This window comes from Lichenostomus cassidix, chromosome 24 (genome assembly GCF_008360975.1).
Source record: "Lichenostomus cassidix isolate B80296 chromosome 24, HeHo_3.0, whole genome shotgun sequence".
Classification (NCBI taxonomy): Eukaryota; Metazoa; Chordata; class Aves; order Passeriformes; family Meliphagidae; genus Lichenostomus; species Lichenostomus cassidix.
Genome location: NC_139504.1, coordinates 509,058 through 528,327, shown reverse-complemented (window position 1 = coordinate 528,327; position 19,270 = coordinate 509,058). Strand labels below are relative to the sequence as shown.

Sequence of the window (19,270 nt, the reverse complement as noted above, 5' to 3'; positions counted from 1 at the left end):
AGTTTTGCTGGTACAAATGTTTCAGTTAGGAGCAAGAAAAAATCTGCCCCCTTTTGCTGTCATAACTGTGCTGGCCAAAGCCTTTACATGGTGGGAAGTGGGGGAAGGAAAAGGAATCCTTGCATCAGGTAGTTCATCGTGGCTTTGGGAAGCTGCCCAGTACCACCTGCCTGAGGAACATTTATGGATCAGGCAGTGCTGTTGCTGTTACACCACCAGCTCCAGTGGTGCAAGTGAGGCCCCAAATCCCCCTGACACTGGTAAAAGCTATTAAATAACAATTACTTCATTAAAAGCCTAGCTTGTTCCCCCTCAGGCCCACGTGCTTTCTGCAGCGTTACTGAGAGCTGTGCCAGCCATCAACTCTCCAAGCCACTTCATGCTCTTGGTCAGCACAACTTGTCCTCCTGGCTTACTTCAGGAACTGCTGGAAGCCCACAGGGATCCCTTGGGATATGCTGAGGACTCCTGAGCCTTCCGCTGAGCTCAGCCCATGGTGGCACTGCTGGGTGTCCCCACAGCATGACCTCAGCCCTTGGTGGCACTGCTTGGTGTCCCCACACTATTCCCGAAGGCTGAGCTGAGCCACCGCCGTGACCTGGATTAGGAATAATCTGCTGCCCCTGATGCTCTTAGGGCAGAGCTGGGCCAGCCCAGGTGTGACAGCCCAGAATGAACATGCTCCCCCTGGTCCTGATCCATCCTGTGCCCCATGGATTCGTTAGGGTTGCAGCTATTTGGGATTCACAGCACAGTCCAACAACATGTGACTCAGCCCAAACTGCACGAGTGATGTGTGGCCATAAAACCCTTCCCAAGACCACTGCAATGTTTCATTACAATTGACCAAAGTGCTGCCAACAGAAGGAAGGAAAGGTAAGATAGAAAAGAGCACTGTCTCCTTCTGATTCCTTGGCTTTGGATCATGGAGACCAAACAGGAAGAAAACTTGGAACAAACACAGCCTTACTGTGTCCCCAGATTTGTTCTGCTCAGCAAGAAAAACCCCATGAGGCAAAGGCTCGAGAACAAAACACAGTCCAGCCAGTCCTGCAGCAAGACAGCATCCCCCAGCTGACTCATCCTGCCTCCTCCCGAAGGCCAGGGAACATCCAGGCAAATGGTGACCCAGCAACAGATTTTAAACACAGAATCCCAGAATGGTTTGTGCTGGAAGGGACCTTAAAGCTCATCTTATTTCAAACTCCTGCCATGCAACCTTCCACTAGACCAGGCTGCTCCAAGCCCCATCCAGGGCAATAGCAGCTCCCTCTAGGACACCCTCCCAAAACTCCCTGCCTGCTTCCCAAGCCTTCTGCCTGCCCCCTGCAGCCACATTAGCCTTTGCCAAGGCTAAACAAGCCCCGCCTTCACAAACAAAGAGCACCTGCCCCACTCCCTTTTGGTAGCACTAATATTTGGGGTTTGACAAAATCCCCTTCCTAGGTTCACAGCACCATGTTTTCTGATGCAGGGTTAGCGAACTTTGACTCCAGGAGTATAATTTTGGAGGGTGTTTGCTGACCCACATTCCCAGCACACGGGCAGCTTGTTTGTTTCTGTTATTTCCAGTGATTTTACAGGTCACAGCACCCAGCTGGCCCCCGCTGCGAGGGGAGCCTGGTGCTCAGACCAACCACAACACGTGTGGCTGCAGAGCTGCACAGCCAAAAACCAACTGCACTGGCAAGCACAAAATCAAAGATGGGAATGTCGCAAAGAAAGGCATTACAGAACAAAAGTGAAATCCATCCTCTCTGAAGGGAGATTTACAGCAAGCCAGACAAAAATTTTTTCAGGCTATTAGTCCCTCCAGGGCCATTCTCCTCTAAAATTAAACTGCTGCGGGGAGAGAAGGAGAAGCAGCAGACTTCTGAAGAAAGAGCAGCACCAGGAATTGGGAGAAGAGAAGCTGGGGGTGGTTTTGCCACACATTTCCTGTGCTCCTGATTCTGCACACTCAGGATTACATTGAAGGGTCAGAGTGGAGCAAGGTCAGCTGGGTCCCCACACAGCATCAGTTATTCTGACCCCTCCTGAAAACAACAGCCAATATACTCAATATCCATCCCCTCACACTTTGAAAAACTCACTCGGCAGACCCACATCTCACCGAGGAGAAGTGATGCCAAGCCAAGAACTGAGTCACATTTCCCAGTTCTCTGTCATGTTCCTTAGCAACAAGACATTTTCCTCCTTCTCTCCTGCCACAGCACATTCTATTTTGGAAGCTCATTTACACAGCCCTAAAAACCCCAAGCAGAATGTGGAACCACACACCACCAAGCACCATCCCTGAGTCCTTGAACAGGATGCTGGGTTTGAAGACGGACCAACCAACACAGCAATAATATCACCAATCTCTACACTGGGCTCCCTCAGCAGACATAAAGATTTTTCAAGAGATAATTTAAAATTTCATAGATATGAGAATCTAAAAATATCTTTCTATCTCCAGTAACTTTCATAAATGTATACTGACTGGTTTGCCATAAACAAGAGCAAAATAAAATCAAAATGCTGTGTGTTTTCTGATGGTGCAGCATTTCTCTTGTGCCAGGCTGTCATCAGTTGAGGCTGGGCTCTGAGGTGAAGAAATATGTTAAAGGTGATTAATTTCAGTGTCAGTTGATAAAAACCATTCAAATTAACTGTGAACACAACAACCAGCCAAGGATAAGGACAGATTTCCAGCTACCACGAGAGCCCCACACACATGAAGAGTAAAGTAGGTCTCTGATAAATGCTGGTGCTGTTTATTTTCAAAGCCTGGTAATAAGGAAGCTGCATCTCTTGCATCTGCCCAGGCTCCTGCAGCCATCCTTTGGGCAGTGTCTGTGCAATGACCTCAGCACAACTCCAACTATTCCCCATCCCTGCCAACAGCAACCCTTGGCTCAGGTTGGCTCCTCTTGTCAGCACAGGAACATCTGGCACCAGAGATGCACCAGCTTGGCAACTCACAATTTCGCAATTCCATCAGCTTCTGCTGCAGCTGGGTCTGATCCTCCTCTGCTAGAGACAGGACACTGCACATCCAGAAGCTACCAGCATGGGGGCTGCTTTCATTTCACTGAAATCACATATCTGTCATGACATGCACAAGTATAATCTACAGTGTGAACTGCCTGGAGAAGTTTCTTTACGGCCATGAGAAAACACAGACATGAACCAAGAGCTAATGTACAACAGCAAAACCTCTTTCCATGCTCTTCTGCCAATTTTTTTGAGCATTTGTAATGGGGCAGGAATGATAACCACCAGGTTAGCCAGATGCAAATATCTATCACCTACGTCTGATACCAATAAATTGGTGATATTTTCCAGCTTAAAGACGTGACGGATCTTTGCACAGATGCGAAGATCATAAGGGAGCACTAAGATGAGACAACCTGACCTCCTGAACAAACAAGACCCCAGGATACAACCGAATTAATCCCTGAAGGACAGCACAACTGCCCCAGGGCAGTGGTACATGGCCAAGAGGCATAAATCAGTTATTTATGTAGCTGAAGGCTAACAGAGACATGAGAGAGGTTTCAAAGGTTCAAGGGCCAACCTATTAATTCTATTAACAAGTTTGAATTGTATTTGGGAAAAAAAGCCAACAGTGCTGACTAACAGTGAGTCCCAGTGATGAAGCAGCAGGGACAGGCTGGGACAGATAACTGGGGGGGGAATAATGATGGATGGGGCTGTAGTGCAAAGAAAACCAATTATTAGAGGCCTAAACTGGAAAAGGGGTGGGAGTTGAAAACAAAGATAGAGATTTAGCACACGTGGCAGTGGGGTCAGCAGCTCAGGTGACACAAAGAGGTCACAGGGCCAGCAGCAGGACATGGAGACAAGGGGAGCAAACTGGGAAACATGAAGCTAGGAGAAAAATATCCAGAGAGATACTTGAAATAACTTTTTTCTCTTTCACTCTAGCTAAATCTCTGTGTTCTAGCAGAGCTTAATGCAGTCTTTTTGCTTATCTTGCCTACCCTGGCGATTGAGGATACTTTAGAAATGCTGTTCTGACTCAGGTAACTATCACAAGCACAACTGAACACCAGATCTGCCCATCAGGGGGATGATGTCAGCCTCCCACCCACTTGCACTTTGGGAAGTCAGGATTGTTTGACCTTGCATGCCGAAACTCACACCACACCCAAAGATGTGAGATCTGACACCAAAATGTGCCTCTGTGCAACCCTACAACCCACTGAAGAGAAAGTATACTGAGGGTATCTCTGATACACAATTTGCATGGTTTGAGAAGAAACCCAATTTCAGAACAACCCCAAAGGTTGTTCTGATGTGCCCCATGAAGGGTCTTATTGGTTAAAGGAATTTCTGGAACCTCAAGTGGGGCAGCAGCATTAAGGACAACCAGGGTAAGCATCAACATCAGAAAGCAAGGCCCTGTGCTGGATAACTCTCCAGACACTTGCAAATCAGGGAGAAATGGAAGGATACTCAAGAGGCAAGATTTCACCTTGGCATTAGGTGACACCAGAGTAGGTTCATCTCTGCCAGAAGCTTCTCCAACTCACCAGACATCACCAACAGGAATGTGATCCACCGGGAGACAGTGATGGCAATGCCACACATTTCCTGTTGGAGCTGACTGGAGCTGCTAGCTACCCATACAGAGGGAACTGCTTAACTGCCAACCCCAACTTCCCTTTAAGACAATCTAAACCAAACATTCTTCATCCTGGCTCCAGCAGCCACAGCCTCAGAGAAGTCAAGAGCTGGCTGTGCCCAAACTCACACTCACTTGAAGGCAAAGTGCCTTTGCCCTGCCTCATTCCCACCCCGGCTGTGCTTCATGCAGCTCCTTCCCTGATTATAACACTTCCCAACCGCCCTGTGGAGCTGCAGCTCAGCTGAGCCTCGCCCACGCGACTCCTGCAAGTGGCAGCAGCACTGCAGGAGATCTTCCAAAAACTTGACAGTAATCCAAGCTGACCCTGCATCACATCAAGCTCCTTGGACACAGGCAGGCAGCCCCGAGCCTTCCCAAGCCATTCCAACATGAGTGTGGCATCAGCTAGGCCAGGATCACCAGAGTGATGGCGGCACCGCGCTCCTCCAGCCCGGCCCAGTGGGAAGAAGCAAGCGATGGAAGAGGATCTGACAGGAATCAACAAACAGCACAAGTGGAATAATGAGGAGTTTGGCAGACGGAGCCCGATCCCACAGCGAGAGGGTGTTAGCTCTTATGCAAGGCCTTGAGAAGGCACTGGGAAGGAACAAACCCTTTTGATTCCATGGGGAAGGGCCATGAGTGATCCCCCTGGAAGCTGGAGGAGGCCTGGGTCAAGTCATACTGCCTCACTGTTCCTAATCCACAGGGTACAGCCTTTGCCTCAGTCCTTGCATACCGACTCTCCTGAGGTACGTGGTACTCCCAGTACAACAGGTAACATCCCTGCTGCTCTCCTTCCCAAAAGCTGCCTCTCTCATTTTCACTGGCCCTAGGGCAAGTGTTTACAGCCCAGACCAGTTACCTCCTAACTCATTAACCTACCCTTCCCAGATTGATACTGCTCTTGCTCTTCTGTTTAGAGCCCCAACTTCCTAAACTGTTCTTGCTTTAGCCATTAAGCCCTGAAATGATTCTGCCTTTGGAAGTAAAATTCCCACTCAGCTAGAGTGGAAACAAGAAAAAATGCTGAAGACCGTGGCCACAATTTTCATTCACATTACAGTCACTTTATACAGCACAAGAAGGATACAATGGCTAAAAGAGCATAAAAACTACTGTTTTCACATACATCCTCCTTACACAGCTAAAGAAATACAAAAAACTTCACTGAAAGTGAAAATTGGACCTAATAGTTTGGGGATTTTAGGTGAATTAAATCTGCTTTTTAAGATTTAGAAATGCAGATAATGTATTGTTTTGCCTGCTTTATATTCTTTTCCTTTCACTTCTCAATGCAGGGCTTCGATTTCAAATGAGGCTCTTTTATCATGCCTGTGTGGTGCCCAGAACAAAGGAGGTCAGGGAAGAGTGGAAAGGGAAGGCATCCTGTCTTCTCTGTCACAAATAATCAGATCCTGCAGGGCATTTAGCCCTTAAAACGGGCTCTGGCTTTTAGGAGGTTTTCTGAACAAATATGAACAGACGAGCCATGGCTACTTGCGAAGTGTCTACTGTGATCACAGTAGCGTCTCTCCCTGGGAATTTTATTTTCCAGAGTGTGCATTCCCTGCCCCAGGGCTCCAGCAAAGGGCTGGCAGTTTTAAATAGGAAGCCCCTTTCTCTTGAACAACAGCATCAATAATATTAATGCTTAGGAATGTGCCAGTCTGGGGAGGAAGAGAAAATGAAAAGATAAAGTGATATGCAAAAATCTATTGAAATTTAAATTGTAGACATTCCCATCTGTTAGCCACCTCTTTGGGAGTGAGGTATAAATGTGAGAGGGAGGCACTGAACTCCAGCCCTGCAGACACAAGACAACGGCTGGGTGGAGGGGACCTGCACGCCGGAATTCCTTCTCCATTGGCATCTGTGTGAGAATCCACGCACAAATCATCCCAGACATGGAAGTGGCTCCCTTTAACAGCTCGGGTTTGCTACACACCCATGACCCAAGAGCAAATCCAATAAAACAGTTTACAACTATGGACCCAGTGCAAGGTGCAACAGAAACCTCAAGGCAGAGATTAGTTAGAGGGAAACACAAGTAGAACAATTAACAAGGAGGGGGAGAGGGGTAAGTATGTAAATTTAATCGGTATTTGGTCAACAAGCCAGGGAACCTGCCCAAGGGCACAGACCCCCGATGATCTTCTCCCATTGCAGAAGCATAGGTCCGTAACCAGCAGCCAGGGATGACAGAGGAATTACTGACACCAGGTATGTTTTAGCTGGCTGAAAACATGATCCCAAGCAGAGAGGCATCTGAGCAGCCCGACAGCATCACCCCTGTGTAGGATCGGCTCTGCTCCAGGCAGTGTCCTGGGCAGGACACCCCAGCACAGCCCGGCACCCCTAGGCCCAACCAGGGGGTGTTAAGTACCATAAAATCATGGAATGGTTTGGCTTTGAAGTGATTTTAAAGCTCATCTCATTCCACCCCCTGCCACAAACAGGGACACCTTCCACTATCCCAGGCTGCTCCAAGCCCTGTCCAGCCTGGCCTTGGACACTTCCAGGGATCCAGAGGCAGCCACAGCTTCTCTGGGCACCTTGTGCCAGGGCCTCCCCACCCTCACAGGGAGAAATTTCTTCCCAATAGCCAGTGTAAAGTATGTACCAAGTGCCTCTTTCCTGACGCACCACCACCACCGGGAAAGAAGATCCTCGTCCAAAGGCGCTCATTCCCCCCACACATTAAATACCTGGCAAGTTACTAAGCAACAAGTGGCGCAGACACCTCCACCCCCTGTCCGAGCCGCCGGCCGGGTCCCCCGGGCTGTCGCTGCCTCACCTGGCCCTGCTCCCGGCCGGGTCCCCCGCGCCCGCTCCGCGCCGGGCTGCGCTCGGCTCCGCCGGGATCCGCGGGATGCGCCGGCCGCTCGCAGCCTCTGCGGTTCTGCCAAGCCCCTCCCCGGCTCCTCCTCCGCAGGTGCCTCCTTCCTTCCTCCCTCCCTCCCTCCCTCCCTCCCTCCGTGTCCTCCCTCCCTCCGTGTCCTCCCTCGCTCCTTCCCCGGCTCCCGCAGCCGCTCTGGCGGGACACTCCTGTCCCTCGTGTCCCTCCTGTACCCCCTCCCGGAGCCGCGCAAAGGGCGCAGGGTGGGCAGAGAGGGATGGGGAGCAGCACACGGCTGCTCGTCTGGGGAAGGTCTAAAATACAAATACAAGAAAATCCCAGGTATAGAAGTCTAAAGCGGGTGCTGAGAAGATGGATCAGGCTGTGCTCGGTGGTGCTCAGGCAACGGCACAAGAGAACAGGCAGGAACTGATGCCCGGGAAGATCCAGCTGAACATGAGGAGAAACATTACTGTGCACTGGAGCAGATTGTCCAGAGAGGGTGTGGAGTATCCCTCACTGGAGATATTCTAGACCCATCTGGATGCAATCCTGTGCCCTGCTCTGGGACAGCCCTGCTGGAGTGGGGAGGTGGGACCTGGTGACTCTGTGTGGTCCCTTCCAGCCTGACCCATCGGGGATTCTGTGAGGGTCTGACCACTGGCTTTGCCCCACATAACCCACAGCTGCTCCTTAACCTCCACCATGGGGATGATGCCCTTTCCCTAACAGCCCGTGAGCACCTCCAGGAAAACACAGAGGCCAGGAGAGCTGCACTCACCTTTGTTGACTTCCTCCTTCCTTGTTCCTTCATGCCACAAAAACTACAGAGGATGCTGTGGTGAGGGCCACAGTCCAACCCCACCGGGACTGCAGAGCTCAGGGGCACATCTGTGCCATCAGCCCTGTCCCTCAGTCACTGCTCCTGCTGCAAATGCCCAAGTCCACACTAAAGATCTGTCTCAGCATGTCCAAAAGGCAGGGACAGACACTGGGCATGCCTGAGTGCTCCGATGGAAGCACATCCCAGCTGGCCGATGGGACACAGGCTGGGCCCCACAGCCCTGGGGGCAGCCCCTTACACCGAGGTGTCCCTGCTAATGCAATCACAGAACGATGCCCCCTCCCACTCTGAGAGGCTGGTTTGCATTGATCAGATCACTGAAAACAAACCCTATTAAAAATTCTCCAGGAGTTCTGCTGTTTGAAAGCAAAGCCAAATGACAGGATCATTTCCCAGTGACCAGTTCCAGCCAGGCTCCAGGCCAGGGCAGAGCACAGAGACCCTGGGACTTGACCTGACTGCAGCACTGCCATCCCTGCCCAGCCTTGGCCAGCAACCATTGCAGGGACAAGAGCCAGGAGGGCAGGAAGCCTCAGCCAAGCCTTTTCCTAGTGCCAGTGAAGCTGTGGCCTTACCTGCATATACTGCAGGTTTGTGGGATAAATTCTGTGCTGTTTGACCCCAAGCTCCCCCATCAACACCAGTTCATCAATCCCTGTAACTGCTGTCACCCACTTTAAAATGTGGGCTTGTCAGCTAAAGGTGGGCAACCTCAGGGTCAAAAGGATTAAGCAGGAATTTGCCTCTCTATCTGCAGACATCTTGATGAGCAGGAGGGGAAAACTAATTTCTTCAGGTGCTCATGCTTTCTCTTCTGTGCTATTTTCAAAATCGTTTGCTGACTCACATCTCCTGATAATCCTGTTCTCCAGCTACTCCTCACACTTGGTATTTACTGCTGGGCTTGTTTGGCCTGGACAATGAGCACACTATCACACCAGGGTTTACCTCAGCAGCCAAACACGACTCCTAAATCCACTTCTCTCTGAATAATTCCAAGTACAAACCCTTCTCCCTGGTACCAACTTGCCATTCTGGGAACATTCTTCCTATCACACCCATTGATCAAAGCTGGGAAAATCCCAATAAACATGCAAAATGCACATACAATTCCAAACAGCATCCAGGACTTCAGAGCAGTTAACACTGAGCTGCCCAAAGCTGCCAGTATGCTCCCTATGTATTTTTTTTCTTTTTTACTGTAGGCCAGGCTTGGCCAGGAAAACTCCTTCAAGGCTGGTGAGCCCCGTTGTGACAAACTGCTCTATTCACACACTTTACTGGTGCCCAGTTTCAAACTAAGGCCAGGAGTTGCCCAATCCTATTTTTGCTGAACAGAGCAGGAATGTGACAGCTGCATCCTCAACAACACAGAGCACTCTCAGCTTCAGGCTTGGGTTTTACATTTGCAATTACTGCTATGAGGAGGTATTTTACTACCTGGTATACAATGACACACCTTTCCCCCATCTGCACTTTGTTTCCTGTAAAGGAAAATCCTTAATCCTTCTTAGAAACTGCCTTTCTTTTAGGAATGGAACCTGAGCAACCAGGGGATGTGGCTGTTCTGCACCTGGGCCCTTCTGCACCTGCACAGGGGCCTCTGCTCGCCACTGCACTGAACAGTACTGGGATGTCTTCTTGCTGCTTCTGAATATTTGATTGGAAGTAATAAAATAATCACATTAAGTCTCATTTTCTGTTTCTGTTCTAATTTCTTTTGCCACACAATTTTAAGCTTTGGTTTTGGTTTGGTTTTTTTTTTTGAAAGTGAAAGAGATGCATTCCCCACTCCTGAGGAGTTGGTCAGCTTGCCATGGAGCAGAGGAGGCAGATAATGAGTATCTTTTAAACCCAACTAAGAAGTCCAAGAATTTGAAACCACAGAAAAAAGGGTCCATCCATGTGCCTGTCACAAATTCAATCCTGAAGTTCACCCTGTCCTCCAAAAGTTATTTCAGACAGAACTGGGAAGGCAAAGCAACCCGAAGAGTGTTATTAGTGCAGCCTGTAGCTTCTTCCACTTTCTGGTTTTGCAAATGTAACCACTCAAGGAGGTTCAAGCCATCATTAGCAGTTGGACAGGCAGGATTTTCCAATGCTGCTTCTTACTCAGCTGGATTTATCCTGCAGTCAGCGGCTCCCAAAGCACACATACACCCCAAATAAACAAAAACCCTTTTAGAAGTAAGGACTGTTGCTGAGAAACTATAGATGAAAGAAGATTGGGGCATTAAAAAAAAACCAAAACAACAGAGCAGCACATCATGGCATGGAATGCCTTAAAACAATTGGATTTGATTCAAAGCTGACAGCAATCAGGTTTGACATCCAGGTATCCCACGTCACAGAGTACAGAATCACCAAATCCCAGAATGGGTTGGAAGGTACCCTAAAGCTCCTTCAGTCCCACGCCCTGCCACAGGCAAGGACACCTTGCACTATCCCAGGGTGTTCCAAGCCCTGTCCAACCTGGCCCTGAACACTTCCAGGAATGGGACAGCCACAGCTGCTCTGGGCACAGTGGTACCATGTGGTGACAGCTTTTGGTGGATGGAGTCATGGTTTGCCATGGCTTGCAAGAAAAATATTCCAACTATTCCATTTATGAAGTCTTTGTGCACAGAGAGGTGGTGGTGTAGCTGCTCAGCCTTTGTGAACTTCCCAGGACCAGGTTTTAATGGGAGAGTTGAGCTATGCACTGGCACAACCCTTGATAAATCCATAGGCCAGGAAGAGATCAGAGCTATGTGCCATCATCTATGCTTAAAGCTGCCAGGCAGTATTTGCAAGCCACAGTCTGGCTCCTACACTAATTTACAGAATTATTCAGGAGAAAAGAAGAGGAAAAGCAGTGCAGAACAAACTCCCCCTTGCCACCATTTCAGAGCTTTTAGCATAACTGCAGAGTTTTGCTCAAGCCAACTATTATTAGAGTTAAGTCCCATTTTGACAGAACTTGTGAGAAAGGAAAAAATATCTTTTTTAAAAATACCCCCCCACACACCTGAGTAAGTGGAGAGCAGGTAGAGCAAGAAAGCAGCACAGAACAAGTGAAAAGGAAAGTGGCCTTATTAAAGCACACTGGTGCCTCCAACACCCTGCACTCAGCCAAGTTTCACTGCTTTGCTTCACACTGCTCAGCCTGTTTTGGGGAATCCAGCCCCTCAAACACCAAGAATTTTTCTATAACAAGCATTAACACAGCTCTTTCTCACCTGCACAGAACACAGATCTATGTAATTATTTGTGAACTGATGTGTACAGATTGTGCACAGATCCACACACCATGCTTGTTCCTTTTCCAATTAAATTCCCCAGGAAACATGGCCAAGGCTCACCACAAAATTACCTGTAAAAATGTGAGATGCCTGAAGCTGCTGTTTATGGGCTCAGCTTATTTCCCAAAGCCTTGGTGACCACACACAAGGAGAAACTGCACTACAGGGAACACAGGAATTAATCTGGCTCTTCCCTGTACCTGTGTTTCAGGCATTTCCCTGTGCCTGGAGGCTGATTTCCAGTGCTGTAATTACACCAGTAGTGCCTCCCAGTGGGGATGTAGGATATGCTGGGATGGAGCAGAGGATGCTCCTCAACTGGCAGAGCTCTGCTGCTCCCCTTGCTCCCCAAAGCTGCTAAAGGGCTCCTCTGCCAGGAGCCTGGACCCTGACAGCGGCTTGGGGTGGGGTGGGCTGGGATGGGGTTTTGGTGTGGGGGGGGGTTGTGACAGTTCCGTGTGGGATCTTTTCCATACTTCCAGGAGACTCAGCTATGCCAGGGAAAAACCAGAATGCAAACTTGGGGACTGAACACAGAGGTTCATTTTTGACATGTCCATCTGTGCCTCAGTGGGATTTTTCAGAGAAGGCAGATTTTTCAGAGAGCCCAGGACCATCCCTGGGCTCAGCCTGCACCTGATGGTCACAGGGCAACACTGATGTCCACCAACTGTCCTGGGACCACTGGCTTTGCACTCATGGCACTTTCTGAGGGGACAAAGGATCCAGTCCCTCAGGGCTGGGAAGGCTCAAGCAGGGCTTTCATAGATTAGAAAACTCTCTTTGAGTTCAGCTAAAATATTAAAAAATACATTAATGAAGCAGCAGAACCAAATGGTACCTTCCTCTTGCTTCTGGGTCCCTGAGCCTGCAGGTCCCTTTTGTTTCAGTCCAGCTTCCCTCCAAAGGATGGATCTCCTGCCTGGCTCCAGCTGCTGTGCTCCTGCCCTGGGCACCCCAGACACAACTCTAATCCCCAAATCTTGCTCTTCCACTCCAGGCTTTCAAATCCAGGCCTCTTGAAGAAAATGTCAAACAACTCACTCACAACTGCCTGAGAACCACCCAGATAGTTTCCACAGCACCCAGGAAATGTCACAGAAACATGGATTTGTTCTCACTGCATCAACATCACCTAAAACTCCTCAGTATGGGGGTAAGGAAGAGCCAGGGGTGCTCATAAAGCACTGCCAAAGTGCACTCCTGGGTCTCACTGCCATTGTCAGAAACATCTGCACTGTTAAAGGATTAAGAAGGACGAAAAAATACATTGACTTCCTAATTCTCTGCATCCTTAGGAACTTTGTGAAATACTATTACTACTCGATTCTCACTTAGGAGCTAGCCAAGATTTAGAGATTTTTTTTTAGGTGGACAGGTAAAGAGTTTCAGATTTGCCACTGAAGGCAAAAATCTAAAGCAAGTTACTAACAAAAACATGTCTCCAGAGGCAGAGGGTGCAGAAAGGATATCTGACACTTTTAACTCTAAAACTTGCTCCTTGTAAATCCACCACTCATTGCAGTTTGGTGAAGAACTCCCAAAAATGCAATTCCCTGACATTCTATGTACCTGCAACTCTTACCATGGTACATTATGGAGAATCCTCAGGTGGATTTTCATGTAGGTCTAGAGGAAAATAGATCCAAACCCTGCCCCTTGCAAAAGGGAAATAGGACATTTCGAAGATCATTCGTATCTTCAGCTGCACAACTGGTCCTGGGAATGCTGTGTTCCATGGAATGCCAAGGACATCCTGCACCCTGCAGGGGACGGGAGAGTGGAGCAGCAGCCCCAGATCCAGAGCCCTGCTGGTTCCTTCTCCCAAGCTACTGCTGGAAAAACAGAACAACACACTTGGTGCTGCCTGACTGGCTGAAGCGCAGCGGGACTTTCTCCAAATCAAGTCCCCTGGAGAGGGCTGGGAGCGACTTTCCATCCCAGGCAGGACAGCTGCTGCTGCTGCTGCTTTTGGGATACTCCTACCTCCCATCCCTGCACGCCCAGGGAACACAGGATTTCTGCCATGTCTGTTCCCAGCACACAGGCTCGGGGAGCTGTTCTCTCCAACTCCTGCTTTTCCAGCAGAATCACAGATTTTATGGTGCAAATTTCATAGAGGACCAGATGAATCCTTTATTTAGCAGCACTTCCACAGATCAGCCCACAGCTCTCTCATCCCTTTCTATTTCTGCCAGAAAATGGGAAGGAACAAAAGACAAATCGCCTAAAATAAGGGAGGGATAGCAAAGAGAAAAAGACTCCAAGGAAATTAAAAACTCAGGAAAATGCTGCTGCAGTTCTGATCTGCACTACAAATTTAAAGACCTAAAAAGACTAAACAGTCTTATAGGCCGGGGCAGTCTCTGCAATGAATTCCCCTCTCCTAAAACCAGGTAATTATTGGAGCAATTCAGGGTAAATAAGCACTTTCCAGAGCTCACTGCACTGAAATCCAGCAAAGCAACACAGTTATGGGAGGTGAAGGTTGACATTCCTAATGTGTCCAAGATCCAAACTAAAAGCAAAATATTACTATTTTTTTAAAGCAACCATCCAGCACTTATGATGGGAGTGAAATAAAGCCCTAAAGCCTGGTTTAAAAATAAGTCCTCTTCTAGTGACTGGAGAAGGTACAATGGGAAGCCAGACAAGGACTGCAGCAGAGGCAGAACTTTACACATAAACCACAAGATTTGCAATAAGTTCAAATACAATCAGAAGAGATGCCTGGCACTTAGCAAGCACTTCAGTCACTGAATTGCACAAGCACTGGCTCCTTCATAAATTAAAATGTTCCACCAGTGCTGTTGGGTATCAGGAAAAGGTTCTTCCTCCCCAGGGAATGGTCACAGCCCTGAGGCTGCTAGAGCTCCAGCATCATTTGGACAATGCTCTCAGGCACGGGGTGGGATTTTAGGGTGTCTGTGCAGGGCCAGGAGTTGGACTGGATGATCCTTGTGGGTCCAGCTCAGGGTATTCCATGATTCCATGGTTTTGTGGATAGCAGGACCCAAATGAGGTCTGACTGGCTGTATTTGTAAGCATTTCTTTATATCAAATATCCAATACCTGTTCATTTAACCCAAAGAACAGCTTGGGATGACCTCTAGGAAGGTACAGCTCCTCTGAAAATTCATTGCAGCCTTAATTCCGAGGGAGTGGGTGAAACAGAGGGACACAGGGCACAACGTTTTCTGAAGTCTGTGCAAGAACTCTGCCATGTGCCTTGGTGCCAAGCCCTGCCTGGAAATAAAGCTCCCACACACTGCTGCTCTGCCTCTCCTAAAATATCACTTATGTTCTCTTTCCAAGCACCAAGGAGATCAAGGGAAACAAAAGTCCAGGTATGATTTAACACAACAAGCAAATAAATTGAAATTTGTTGTCAAATACCTCTCAAGAACTGAGGATCAAATGTCTAAATATATAAAATGTACGAGGGACACATTTCAGCTCCTCAGTTCCACTGGAACACTTTAATTCCACCTAATGCCAGCTCTGACAAGCGACAGCCACGTTGTCATGGCAATGACAACGCAGTTGTTTTCTGCTCTCACTGTGCACTGGGCACACAGGAGGGTCTTTTCCTTTGCCATAAAACTATATATTTAACCACATTTCTTCCCTCTATTATTCAAGCAAGCTCTTCCCTCCAGGGCATGGTCACAGAGGGCTTGGAAAACCCTTGGATAGTGAGGCATAAATTGAAAGCCTGGGAAAAGAAGAACACTTTATATTTAGAGATGCAGCAGCTAGGGGCGGGGAAAGAAGCTGATTTCTGATACATAGATTAACACCCACAAGGCTGCTGATACTGCAGAGTGTGCACAAGGCAAGGCCCAGGTGTGCTGAGCATCACCTTAAGATTTGGATTCACTGACTGGGTCTGGAAATCACTTGCAGAAAATCTGCCTCTGAGAAGGTGGGTTCTCGGAACCAGGTACTGGCTTTTCTACCCAACAGGTTTTAATATTAAAAAATTAGTAATTCTTTATTTCACTATTTATTACACTACAGCTAGGTTCTGCCAGCAAGCCTAGGAGTTAGTGAGTGGTTATTGCTATCACATACAAGGTTAGACATGGTTAGGACAGAGAGTGATGGCACGGAACAGGCTCTACCTGAGCTCAGGTGGGACTGGTTCAGAGCCTCGGTAACAAATGCAGAGCCTGGCTTTACACTATCCATCTCCAAATCTGATAATCAGGGTCAGGGGGAGGGGGCAGAGAGACGGACAGAAGGAAAGAGAGAGGACAAAATTAAATTAAAATAATCTCCTGGAGGGACTGCAGGAGACCAACAATTCAATGGGGAGAGACAGAGATCAGAGAAACAGAGCTGGAGAAATCTAGAGTTCAGTGCTGGGCATGCAGAGCTGCCGCTTCTCTGGGCTGTTCTAGGCCTGAATTGTTCTTCCTATCAATGTCTGTGAGCAAACAGGAGTGTGAGGGAGGTGATCTACTGAGCTCACAATGTGAGCAGCAAAAACAATGAGGTGAGCTGAACAAAGCTGAGTGAACACCCAAATCCCTGGAAAACTGAGCTGCTGAAGATGAAGTGGATGCTACTGGTGCCTGAACAACTGGTCTTGGAGCTGGCTCAGGAGTGAGCACAGCGTGTGCAGGCTAATTCCCTGTTCCAGTCCCTGCCCATGGCAGACGATCTTTAGGGTCCCTTCCAACCCAAACCAGTCTGGGGTTCTGGGATGCTGTGCACAGACCACCCTAAGCAGAGTTTTCACTGTAAAGAGAGTATTAAAAGTTATATTAAATGGATGCCAGTTTAGGTTGGCAAATGCTGGAGGAGAAATCAGTGATTTTTAACATGGCACAGCTCGTACAGGAACAGCTTTTGCTGTGGTTGGGAGACCAAGGATTTCGGGCTTGTAGTCAGGGGCATTTTGTCCCAGTTACAAAACCTCTTCCAGCCTTGCCTCCCTGTCCAGAGCTCAGCTCATTTATCTGAGGCCAAAAAAGAACGTCAGTGTCTAAAGGAGCCCAGAAAAAAACTTCCCCCTTGCACCAGCAAAACCTGAACTGGACCTCAAATCCTCCATACTTAAAAAATGCATCTATTCCTAAATTCCTGGTAGCAGAAATCATGCAGCCATGATCTGTGGGACACAGGAATATTATAAACCAGCCCCAGAGCCCAGGAGTGCTCAGCCACGGGAAGATGTGGCTGCCCAGCTCTCCAGTGGTGCTCTCGGAGGTCATGGCCAAGTTTCTCATCTCTGTGGCAATTCCATGATTCACAAAGGGACAACTGTGACAAGGAATTAATTTCACAGGAAAAACAAGCAGAACCACTAATAAGCCTCATAGCTTTGAGCAGAAATGGTGTTGAAATCTTCCTTCTCGCAGCTGAGAGAGGAGGGGGACTCAACACTGACCACTCGCATTAAATAACCAGAAATATGGCCATTCCTTGTTTCTGTGTAAAAAACCTAAAAAAAAAAAAAAAGCCTGCCTGCAAAACCAGACAGGCTTAAGCCTGCCTATGTCATCTGAATTTAACTGCTGCTGATCCTTGGCAGGAATTGCATCTCTGAAGGGCTCAGGGATCCAAGGAACTTGACTATACAAGTGGAAAAACATTAAGAAAAATCTTTCTCCCATACCTGTGTGCCCAAAGGGAACTCCCTGCATCTTACAAGATACACTATTCTGATTCCTCCCATATCTTCTGTCAGATTATTTATCAGTGGACATAGCCAGTCATACCCATAAATTTTGCCCTCATTCTTAAAACCTCCATCCCAGTTTCAGTATTCCCTGGCTCCTGTGGGTTTGGCTATGTGCAGTGGAAGAAGCCTCACCTTACTCTCCATGATATATCCCAAATACCAACCCTATTCTCCCCCTCTGGAGTCTCCTTCTCCCTGCAAGGATCTGATCATGCTGGCACATGCTCAGGAAGGCGCTCAGGAGATCAAATCTTCCCACCAGGAATAGGTTTTCTGTCCTTCTGGAGAGAGTACTGGGAATGGGAAGCACTGCCTGTTCCCCACACTATAGGGACACCAACACAGTGTCTGTGCCAACAGCCGGCAGTGGGTGGGTGGGTAAATGATATACATGAATATTATATATTTTATAATGATCTCTTTACCGTATTTGCATATCCAGCTTTCAGACTGACTTAGGGAATCCAAACAACATGCCAGGGGGAGCTGATTTGTGCAAGTGAGACATTTGTTGTAAAAAATGATAAATCTACATGACCAGTCCCAGGTTTTACTGACACCAGGTTATTGCTGTGAGGTTTAGACCAGCACTAGCAGGATCTAAATAGACCACAGCAACATGAAGCAGGACTCTGGATAACCAAGCCACATATTTCACTTTGGGCATTGTCAGATGTGAAGCACAAACAGCGTTCCCTGATTTAAAAAAAAAAAAAAAAAAAAAGAAAGCAATTAAGCAATTTTGGCTTCTGAAGGTTGTCATGATCTAACAAACTTTGAGACCTATGTTTAATTCCTCCCCATCACCCATTTTCCCATTTTTACCTTTTCTTTGTTTCACACTGATACTCATATCTGGTCGCTGGGCACTTAATTACTTTCTTTTTAATATTTTCAATCTTTTTATGGATTCAAAATGCTATAACCAGCTTTGTTCTTTCCCTGCTGTATTAAGTCCAAATATCTTTTAAAAAGTCACCTTAGCACAAAGATTTGTTTTGGTTTCCCTAAATATCCTTCAGGTCATCAGTGCTGCTGTCCTGCATGTACAGGAGAAGAAGAAGGAAAGAAAAAGGAGACAGAGAAACAAGGCAAGAATGAAAGAAAGCCAAAGGAATAAATGAAAACGTACAAGGGGGAAAGTAGCTCCAGGATGCTGGACGAGCTCTGTGGGCAGGGGAGACTGGGAAGGGAGAAATAAAAAAAAAAGGAAAAAAGCAAAACAAAACCAAAAAGCAGCTGGTTAAAACATGCCCTCACTGAAAATGGGTTCATTTCACACAAAGCTCACCTGGGCTATGAACAGCACAATACAACACACCCAGTCCTCCAAGTTGTTTGGTGCTAAACACTTCGGAAATTCAGTAGGATCCAGGAATTTCCACCCTGTGCCCCAGCTCAAAAAAACCTCAGTATTTTGCATGTTTGACCTTTCAGCACAAGGCCCATCCCTGTCCTGCTGAACAGCACAGGGTTTGTTATATATTGAATTTCGTTATATCTTGAATTTTCCTGCATTTCCACTGGTGCTGAAGCAGAAGCTTCTCTATCTTAGTCCTCACCCTATGCAAAAAGCAGAGTAATTGTTTCAGAGCTGTGTTTTGCTGTTGTGTTCTCCCTGAAAATCAGGAATTGCAGAGGAGGCAGGCCCAGCTCTGCCTCAGCTCCAAGTTTGTGTTCTAGATGGAAGGGTCCAGAAAAAGTGTGTGGATGCGGCACCTGGGGACATGGTCTAGAGGTGAACATGGCCGTGCTGGGAAATGGTGGCTTTTACAGCCTCACGATTCCACAAGCAGGCTGGCATGGAGCTCCTGGAGTCTCTGCTGGCTGAATCCTGGTTTCTCAGAGGCTGAGGAAATTTCTGCAGCACCTCTCCTAGATATGGACTCTCCTAAAGGGAGTTTCCACACTCCCAGTGTCAGCCTTTCCTCCTGAAATCCCTGTGTCCATGCCCAGCTCTGCCTGAGCCCAGTGGGAGCCAAGG

The 19,270-nt window shown here is 47.9% G+C and overlaps 1 protein-coding gene across 6 annotated transcripts in view; it reads right to left on the bottom strand.

Moving 5' to 3' along the window:
- The window catches only part of ARHGAP32 (Rho GTPase activating protein 32), a 235,147-nt gene that overhangs the window by 39,368 nt on the left and 176,509 nt on the right, over positions 1–19,270 (bottom strand). The window contains exons 12-13 of one of the 6 annotated variants that reach the window (XM_085081970.1): positions 18,419–18,469; positions 15,722–15,796 (exon numbers count right to left, since the gene is read on the bottom strand). The exons of 3 other annotated variants lie outside the window; for them this stretch is intronic. In XM_085081970.1, coding sequence (XP_084938096.1) covers positions 15,722–15,796; positions 18,419–18,469 — 126 coding nt within the window. Of the gene's footprint in view, positions 1–7,430; positions 7,553–8,253; positions 8,485–15,721; positions 15,797–18,418; positions 18,470–19,270 lie in introns of those variants that run through there. 2 more of the 6 variants (XM_085081969.1, XM_085081968.1) reach the window with 2 other exon arrangements.